We start from the raw sequence: 9,712 nt of genomic DNA on the forward strand, positions 1-9,712 counted from the left end.
CCGGACACCAGAATCTAGAGGCGCAAAACTAAAAATATAAGTTTGTCATTGAGAATGGAACAAGTAAAAAAAAAAAAAATACATATTTTCACATGTCTAAGCCCTTTATATGCAAAAAGCCTCATGTGTCTTTCATAGATGGAAGAAGACAGGAAATTAAAGGTCCTTTTTGGCTTGAAAAGCAGAAAAACAGTTTTAGGGAGAGAGAGAGAGAGAAAAAGAGAAAGAGAGAGAGAGAGGAAAAGGCTTGAACAGTTAACGAAAAGTGGTCTCGTTATGCAAATGAAGCCTTGTGAGTAATAGCCCTCAGAATAGATGGCAAATGTTTCTTTTCAGGCCTTTAAAAGTGGGGACTCTTAATTTTTCTTTTTTTTTTTTTGAGATCAGCTTTTTGGGTTTTTTTCTTTTTTTGTTTTTTTTTTTTTTGAAGGGCAAGACAGCCATTAAAGAACAATACAGCTCAAAGGGGAAGGGAGATACAGCAAACAGTTATGGAAATGCAGTGCACACGCTCCTCACCGACAGATGCGGTCTGCTCTGACAGCAAACCTCTTCATGGACACCATGTTAAAGTAAAAAGATCTGGCCTACATTCTCCAGGGAGACATCCCATTCCTGTCCTGTGTATGGACTGTCTCATAATATTAATACCTTTCTTAAAGGAACCCAAGAACTCCCCTGTCTGGGATTCTAAACCTCTAAACCTATGCATTATTTGGTGACCCTCCAGAGAGCAGAGCTGACACAGGCCGGCCACCAGGGACAGAAGAAGGACAGCAGGACTCTGCTGGGTGTTGTGCTTTCACATTCAGAACCGTCTGGATTCTTTGCATAGTTACCTTTGATATCACTAGACGATTCAGCAATGGAAAAGACACTCACACCATGGAGAGGACCCTCAAGTAGCCCATTCTTTTAAAATAAAGGCTGAGGGGCTCTTCCCCTTCCTGCCTTAGAGCTGACATCTATGAGTTTTAACCAGTTTAAAGTGGAAGACAACAAGTGAGAGCTCTTTCATAAAAACTTCGGCCACACGTATAAAAAAAAAAAAAGTAAAATTAATTTTCCTTAAAAACAATTAGAAAAGTGTCCCCCGCTTTTTTCTAACTTGAAATCTGCCAGCCAGACAGGATTTTTGAGGTTAATCTGCTTCTGTTAATCCTCAGCTGAAGCCACTACTGTTTTTCTCTGACACGAGAGACATCCCTTCGAAAAGACACCTCTTAATCACAGGGACTGGGCCTTCAGGAAACCAACCAAAAGCAGAAGCAGAGAACTGAAGAAACCAACGGTGTGTGGTAACAATTGTAAATAAATTAATTGGGCACAAAAATACAATGCCTTGGTGTTCGGGTGGTATCTACTGGTCTTTAAGAGGGGACAAGAAATTGGGGTGGGGGGGGACACGTGGGAGGAAACAACACATTTTTTTGGTCATGAGAAATTGGACTTGAAATCCGCACCCTGCACACACCATTCCTTTAGACCTTTTCGTGAATCTTCTCCACTTTCACGAACAACCTATCCAGATCATTTCTCAGGTCATCTAGCAAACCCTTGGCGGATTCCAGGTTGTTCTCGTTGGTTTCTATTTTGACCGAGTACGCGACCAAACTGTCCACGGCAGTCCTGAGCATTTTCAAGTCCGACTCCACTTGGCTTACTGAGGATTTCAGGTTGTCCAGGGAGGAGAGTCTGTCCAGGAAGTCCTGAGGAGGCAGACGGGAGGCCTGGGCTTGGTCCTGACCGAGCAGCGTGTGCACCTGCTCCTGCACCTTCTGCAGCGACTCCACGGTGCTGGGGAGCTCGCCCACGCTCCTCTTCAGCTCCTCCACGTCGCCGTAGAGCGCGAGCTGGGCCTCGCCCAGGCTCCTCACCGTGCTGGCCAGGCCATCCTTGTCCGCCTCCGAGGAGGACGCCAGGCCTTCCAGGCGCCCCTGCAGGGCGGCCAGGCGCTGCTCGTGCTCCTGGCTCTTGGACAAGAGGGATTCCAGGCTCTCGGTCTGGCGCTCGGAAGCCTCCTGCACAGAATGGACTCCATCCTCTACGTGCCGGAGCCTGGAGTCCAACCCCTGACTGGTTTTCTGAAGCACTTCCAGGGCGTCGGAGTGTTTGAAGACTCCGTCTTCCTCCGGCCGGTGGGAATCGGCCTTCAGTTGGCTCAGCTCTTCCTCCAGTCTCCTGATGTCCTCCGGGAGGCGGGAGGCGGACTCCTCCGACTGGAGAAGCTTCTCCGTGAGGGCCTGCAGGGCGAGACGCTCCGTGTCGGCCGCCTCCTTGAACGCCTGCTGCTCCTGCTTGAGGCTCACCAGCTCCCGGACCTCCGTGTAGACGTCGGACTCCATGGTCCGGAGGGCGCTCCTCAGGCCCTCCATGTCCCGCTCTCTGGACTTCGCAGAGGTTTGTATTTCCTTCACAGCTTCCTTCAAGGCTTTCAAATCCTGCTTGTACCCCTCAGATGCTTCCAGAGAGGCGACCTTGGCCTTCACGTCGTTTATTTCCTTCTGGCTCCTCTTCTGGACATCAGTGAAGATGGCGATGTTGTCGTTGATGGACTTGGTGAGCTCCGTCAGCCTTTCCTCCACCGTGTTCTCGAGGGACGTGAAGTCCCGCTCTCGGGCGTCCTTCACCACGTGGATCCCATCCGAGAGGTCTTTGAGAATCTCATTCTGGAGTTTTTGCAGAACTTCACTGATCCGGTTGACCTCACTCTCCCCTTGCTTCACAGCTTTCTCTGTGAGGTCTTGTTTATGTTGGGAGCTTCTCAAGATGGACTCAAAAGTCCCAAATGTGGCTTGCAGAGACTGAACCTGTAACCAAAACCCACGTGTTAATTGCTGGGAACAGCTGATGAGTTCTATACAACTTTTTTTTTTTTTGGTCTGTCCAGCCTCCAGCTTCCTTCTCTTCCAGAATGGCACCACAATTTTCCCTTGGAGAAACATCCTTCCACACACAGGCCATGTGGTTTTGGGGACCAACCCTTGGGCCCCCTCCAAATGCCCTAGGGATGGTCTGTAACCCAGGCCTGTCTAATCAGCACTTTCTACCCACACATGTCCCCCACCTGAAGCCACAGTGATTAGCCCAGGGATGGGCATGTGGCCTAAGGAAGGTCAACGAGGCAATTCTAGGACTTCTGTTAAAACTACTGGGACAGAACACATCTTTTTCCACTGGGATTGCTAGCTATAGGATGAGGTAAGCCTAGAGCTGCTCAGGCCAGCACAAGGAATGCTGGTCTGAGAATCAAGCCAGCACAGAGGGAAGCAGAACTGAGACATGGCCAGATCAAGTTCCAAAGGCATAATCCAAATCCCTAGATACAGCTATCCCTGAAGGAATCTACTCTTGGACTTTTTAGTTTGGGCCACACAACCCTCCCTGTCTCAAGCCACTGTGGGGTGAGCTTCCAGCTCCTACAATTGAAAGAGACTCACAAGTTTTCAAAGGAAAAAAGCTGAGGCCCATGGGAGACACTGTGGGAGTCAAGAGGTAAATGTCCGGGTCTCTGCTCGCCACTTCTACCTGTGTGACCCTAAACAAGTCACTGTCCTCCCTGGACCTCAGTGTCCTCACCTGCAAAGTGTGAGCAGTGGGCCAGAGGATCCCTTGGCATTCTCTGGCTTTGTGACACATTACGATCTTGTGTCCCACTACAAACTCATTTTAAACAAATTCTACCCTAAACAAGCTCTGACCTGAGAACTACCTAGGGAGCTACTTTGAGGCTGTACAGTGTGATGATTAATAACTTGGACTTTATCCTGATGTGGTATATGGTGCCACCTATAATGCTTTGTTGCAAAGGAAAAAAAAAGAAAGAACAGAAAAAAAGAACCCTATCAAGTCCCTAGGTCTAACCACTAATTTAGAGAAAACATGCAAAAGAGAGAGACATGCCATGAGGATGTGACCAGCCAAATCCAGAAAATCGTACAGGATGAATGACCAGGATCTATAACAATGAAGTGGCATTTTAAAAGGGGGAATGACAGGAAACTATCATAGATTAAAAGAAATTTAAGAGACTTTTCAATCAAATACAATGTGTGGCTCTTATACGGGTCCTGATTCAAACAAACCAACTGTTAAAAAGACATTTTTGAGCTAGGCATGATGGCACACACTGGTAGTCCAAGGTGGGAGGATCCCTTGAGCCAAGTCCAGCCTGGGCAACAATAAATAAATAAATTTTAAAAAGACATTTTAGGGAGAATCAGAGCAATCCGATTCTAGACTGGGTATTAGATGACATTCAACAATTACTATAAACTCTGTTAGGTGTGATATGTTGTATTTTGTTGAAAGAAACAAGGAAAGTAGTAGAGAGGGAAGGGAGGGAAAAGGAACCCTTATTAGTTAGAAATAAATCCTTCAATACTTTGGATGAACTAATATGTCAGTCAGGGGATTCATTTTAAAATTAGTTCCTAGTTCACTATCCCCTGGGTCTACCAAGGCAGCACAGGCTTTTCAGAGGGCCTAGAACTCAACTGCCAATATCTTCTGAAGCCCTGGACCTACTTGTGCCTGATGAATCTTCTGGATTCAGGACAGGCCAGCCTCTCTGCCTGTGCTATGGCCATTCAGAAGACCTGGGCCGTTTTCCAATACCAAGAGCATCTGGAGAGTAAGAGACACCAGGTGGGTACCCAATAGGGCAGAAGAGCAGACTGTTCAGATTCAGACTGTTCTAAATCCAGCCAAAAAAATGAGAGAGGGCAAGGGTGGTGACGGAATGAAACAAGAATGGTAAAAACTCGATAATTACTGAAACTGGGGTTCATTATACTGTTGTCTTCTTTTGTTTATGCTTGAACATTACCATGAGAAGAGGTTAAAAAATAAAATAGTGTGGGCTCTACAGCCAAACTGCTTAGGTTCAAGTCCTAGCTTTGACACTTCCCAGCTGTGTGATCTTCGGAGAAGTTATTCAGCCTATCTGCGCCTTGGTTTCCTCAGCTGCAGGATGGGAACAAAAACAGTACCTGACGTGTAGGACTGTCTTTGTGAAAATTAAGTGGTTTAATGTGTGTAAAGTGCGTAAGCCATGCCTAGCACATAGTGATTGCTCAATAAACAGCAGCTATCTGAGAAGTCTGCAGATTCCTAGCACTGTCTTCAGCCCAATGCCAAAGGGCAGAACAGACTGAAACCATAACAGGAATGTGAGGAGCACACCTAGGATCTATCTAGTTCCAGCACCACCAGCAACCAGCTCTGAGCATCGACACTTCCCTTTCTACATCCCAGGTTCCTCCTCTATTAACAAACAGGTCTCTAAAGTCCCATCTAGCTCCATCAGTCTATGACTTTCAGACAGATGAGAGTAAGGTTCTCAGGGACTCCAAAATACTAGACCATTTCCCTGCCCAACCAAATACAACCTGAGTCATAAAGAGCCCTTTACCAAGGTACTAGAGAGAACCCATCTCTGAAACTAGGTCATGAAAGCACAGTACCCGCCTGTTCTAAGCACAGCACCCAGAGCAGAGGTGTGAGCGGGAGAGTGCAGTACCTGCAACACGGTAGGTGTTCAGCCAGTGTTTTCTGAATGAATCACAGAATGAATGAATTCAGTGCAAAGCCCAATGAACTGGTCCATTTCCTCTCTGATCCCTGACTGTCACCCCTAACCTGGGCTGGCTCTTTACAAATGATTAGACCAGAATGACTAGACTAGACCAGAAATTACAGATAAAACCAAACCAACCAAGCCCCAACAGTATTCACCTATAAAGGGTGTTGTGAGTTGTTCATCTTTATGTCCAAAGAACTCATTATAATCAATATGCATTGGAATTATCTGTTCCCCCAACATATGTGGGGAATACCCAGGCAGGCAACTGGGCAAGATGTCAGAGATGAAACACTGGTCAAGGCAGGAACCCTGCCCTAAAGCAGCCCACAGCTTAGTGTGCATGTGGTGGTCGGGGTTGGGGGGGGTGGGGTCTGGCTGTTAGCAGTGGTTGATGGTTGACATTTCACAGGCACTTACTGTGTACCAATAACTATGCAAAGGACTTCAGAGACATTATCTCACTACATCCTCATCATAATCTCCTGAGTTGGTGGCTTCCATTGATCTCCATTTTACAAATGAGGAAATTGGTAAATGGTACATCAAAATCCCAGATTGTTTGATTTCAGAACCCGAGCTCTTAGCCACTGTGTGATATGCTCAGGCAGAGCACTGAATGCCTGGAAGGGAGCCTGCCAGCACCTGTAGCCCTGACTCCCTGTCCAGAGAATTGAGACAAAACAAAGATGACCAGAAAATTCCCTCTTCCACAAATAGCTGCTAGCCTCATTAAACGGTCCCTGCCAGGCCTGAGCCTACTTTTACAATCACTCTATGCCACCTTGGATCTCCCAGAGCAACACGGGCTCTTAAGAGGGCCTAGAACTTAACTATCAATATTTTCTAAAGCCCTGGACCCACTTGTGCCTACTGAATCTTCTAGGTAAGAACAGGCCAGCCTCTCTGCCTGTGCTACAGCCATCCAGAAGATCTGAGCCATTTTCCAATACTAGAAAACGAGAGACCTGGTGGGTACCTAACTCCAATCCCAGTTACATCACTTATGGTCTGTGTGTGACCTTGGACAAGTAACACAACCAGTCCTCAGCTGCCCCATCTACGAAATGGTGCTAATTAAGTGGTACTTGCCCCCAGAGGGTGGCTAGCGAGAACTGAAATCGTGGCTATAAAGCATTTAATAGCATGCTTGGCCCACAGTGAATACTAATTATCAATAATAATACTGTAAGTACATTTCCCTGCTAAGAACAAACCCCCAGCCCCACCAAGTCTCACAGTTATAAGGGGTTCAAAGTTAGGTTGCCAACTTTCAACCTCCCCTCTCTCACGATTTCCTAAATGTTACTCTGCCATAGACAGAGTAGCCACCTCCTGTCCCTAAAACAGGCTCAAGATAGTCCCCCTGCCCGTGTGTTCTTCACATTCCTTCGAACATTTATCTATCACCAACTAGATGGCTGACACCACCTTGGCCACTGGGATACAGGCCTAGGGAAATTCTACACCCTCTCTCTTCTGAACTTGCACGAGTGTTACCCTTAACTGGTATCTTCTTATGTGCTTCACAAATATAATGTCTTTTGCTTCTTTACGCCCTCCACAGGGCCTACACAGAGCATATGACTATCAGACTTCAATAAATATTATGATTGATTAGCAAGTAGGTGGATGAAAGAGAGGAGACAGAGAGGCTAGTGATTCTACTCCAGCAGTATGTCTCTTTTTTAAGAATGATCTGACATTCAGGAGAGGCAGAGCAGCACTGCCTACTTAATTCCCTTAGAAAAGTCACCTCCCTTGGCCTGCAGCATTTAGCAGGCTGACTCATTCCAGTTGCTATGCCAGTCTTAAGAGGAAATTCCTAGTCTTGCACTCTCAACAAAAGTAGAGAGAAACTTGGCAGGACAGGCAGCATGCTGGGAAAAGGAGGCAGCAGCTCCAGGGTCAGAAGTGGCGGGATTTTTTGTTTCAGTCTTGCAACCAACTTTCAGTGAGCAATGACATTAGTGGAGGCTGGAGGAAGGGGAATGAGATCGAAGGGACTGCACTTGGTCTGGAAAAACAACAGATGGGCAGAAGCTAAGACACTTTGCCTTAAGAGCTAGGTCCATCCATACCTGAAATAGGCCCTGCGGACCCTTAACATGGCAGAGGCCTAGACATTCTCACACATCTGCCACTCACCAGCTGGGGACTTTTTCAATTCACTTAATCTCCATAAACCTCAATTTTCTGGTCTGCAAAATGGAGTCAAAAACGTTAGTCCTTCCTCCCCACAAGGGCTGCTATAAGTATGAGATAATATGTGAGTAAGCACTCTAAACACCATATAAATGTGTCTAGGAATCTTCTTCACCAGAATGACCTAGTATTTTTGGCCTTTCCCTTCCCCTAAAGCTCAAGTAAGACTACTTCAAAGGCCCACATGGGCACGCTGGTCCAATGCTAAACAAGGGGCCTAAAGATAGATACTATTTCATTTGGACTTAGCAAATGAGTAAGAATATCAGCTTTTCCTTCTCCAAGCTCCCGGTCTATTAAAAACTGGCTCAGATGTCTCCCACTGGCAGAGCTAAGGTGCGGCCTTGCCTGAGGCTTCCAGAGATGCGCTGGCTTCCCTTCCAACCTCCTTTTCAGACAACTCTGCCCATTCAGCGGTTCCTAATCCAAAAAGAATGGGCTCCCCCAGAGCCTGCCGGCTTCCTTACAGGTCACCGCTAATGTCCTGCGACAGGGCCTTGGCCCACCCTCCCAGGCTGGCCTTGCCATCCTCACAGTGGTCCATCCCTGGGGGCCGATTCCTCCGCGGCCATTAACAAAGAGGGTCTGGGGACTGCCTCGGAACTAGGGGACCAGGTGGGGAAAGGGGGTATTCGGGCCGGGGCCAGCCAAGGAGGGGCGGCCGGCTCCGGCCACCGGGCCTGGCCAGGCAGGGCTAGGGGCCAGCCGGGAGGGCACGAGGGAGCCCAGCCGTGGGTCCGGGGGCCGCAGCCGGTGCGGATAGTGTTGGGGGGGGCGATGTACCCACCTTCTGCTCGACGCCCTGCAAGCCCTGGCCCAGTTCCTCCCTCTGCCGGGAGAAGTCCTGGTGGCTACGCCGGACCTGCTGAACCTCCTCCAGGACGTGGTGAACACACCAGCCCGAGAAGGCGGCCGCCGCCACCAGGGCGAGGTAGAAGAGAAAGTTGAGCGCGCGGCCGAGCCTGCGCGAGCAGGACGCCGAGGACGAGGCGGCGGCGGCGGCGGCGGCAGCGGAGGACCTGCCGCCGCCGCGGTGGCCGCCCTTGCCGTGCGCCTGGTTCTGCGGGTGCTGCTGCGGGTGCTGCGGCGGGTGCGGCGCGGGCGGCGGTGGCTGCTGCGGCGCCGGCGGCGGCTTCTTCGCCACGTCATCCGCGCCGCCCGACGGGTGGGCGCCCTTCTCCGAGGGGCTCGCGGCGCCGTGGCCGCCCTTGGAGCCCCTTTGTTTGGCCGAGGGCATGGCGGGCGCGGCGGCAGCCGGGGCTGCGGGCTGGGAGGCGAGCGAGCGGGGCGCGCGGCCCGGGAAACTTGCTGGGGCTCCCCCGGGGCTGGGCGAGCGGCACGAGGGCGCTGCTGGCGTCGGAGCGGCCGAGAGAGCGGGCGGCCGAGGAGGGAGGCCGGGCCGAGGAGGAAGGAGGAGGGGGCCTGCCTCCGCCGCCGCGGCGCCGACCCCGCCTCCCGGGAAGGGAGGCCGAGCGCGCCGAGCTGGGAGCGCCTGCCACGCACGCCGGGCCGCCGGGCGGCCCCTCCTCCCTGCCGCCACGACCCCAAAGAGGGAGGGCCAGCGGCGGCCGACGGGAGGGGGCGGCCGAGCGGGGCCTGCGGGGGCCGGGCTGGAGGCGGGGGGCGGCCCGGCGGGGTCTACGGAGGCGCGGAGGTGGCCGCGGTAGGGAGGGCGCCGGGCGGGTTCTACGGCGGCTGGGGGCGGCAGCCGCGGTGGCCGAGCGGAGGGGGCGGAGGGCTGGGTCCACCCGAGCCGGGGCTGGCGGCAGAGCAGCGTGGACGGGGGCCAGGAATGGGTGGCCAGGAGGGGCCAGAGGGACGACAGCCCGGGCTGGCCCTGGGCGGTGGGCCAAGTGCGAACCCCCACTCCCTTCTCGACCTGTGCGGAGAGAAGAATGAAGGGGGGCGCCCGAGGAGCCTGCCCCC

At 51.3% G+C, this 9,712-nt stretch overlaps 1 protein-coding gene across 1 annotated transcript; it reads right to left on the reverse strand.

Moving 5' to 3' along the window:
• Window positions 1-1,106: 1,106 nt before the first annotated feature.
• Window positions 1,107-9,151, reverse strand: CKAP4 (cytoskeleton-associated protein 4). Its single transcript, XM_012644732.1, has 2 exons — window positions 8,574-9,151; window positions 1,107-2,810 (listed from the first exon to the last, which is right to left on the reverse strand). Exons 1-2 carry the CDS (start codon window positions 9,021-9,023, stop codon window positions 1,482-1,484), a joined length of 1,779 nt encoding a protein of 592 aa, XP_012500186.1. The 5' UTR covers window positions 9,024-9,151; the 3' UTR covers window positions 1,107-1,481.
• Window positions 9,152-9,712: the final 561 nt, after the last annotated feature.

Source organism: Propithecus coquereli, unplaced genomic scaffold (genome assembly GCF_000956105.1).
Source record: "Propithecus coquereli isolate 6110/MARCELLA unplaced genomic scaffold, Pcoq_1.0 Scaffold218, whole genome shotgun sequence".
Lineage (NCBI taxonomy): Eukaryota > Metazoa > Chordata > Mammalia > Primates > Indriidae > Propithecus > Propithecus coquereli.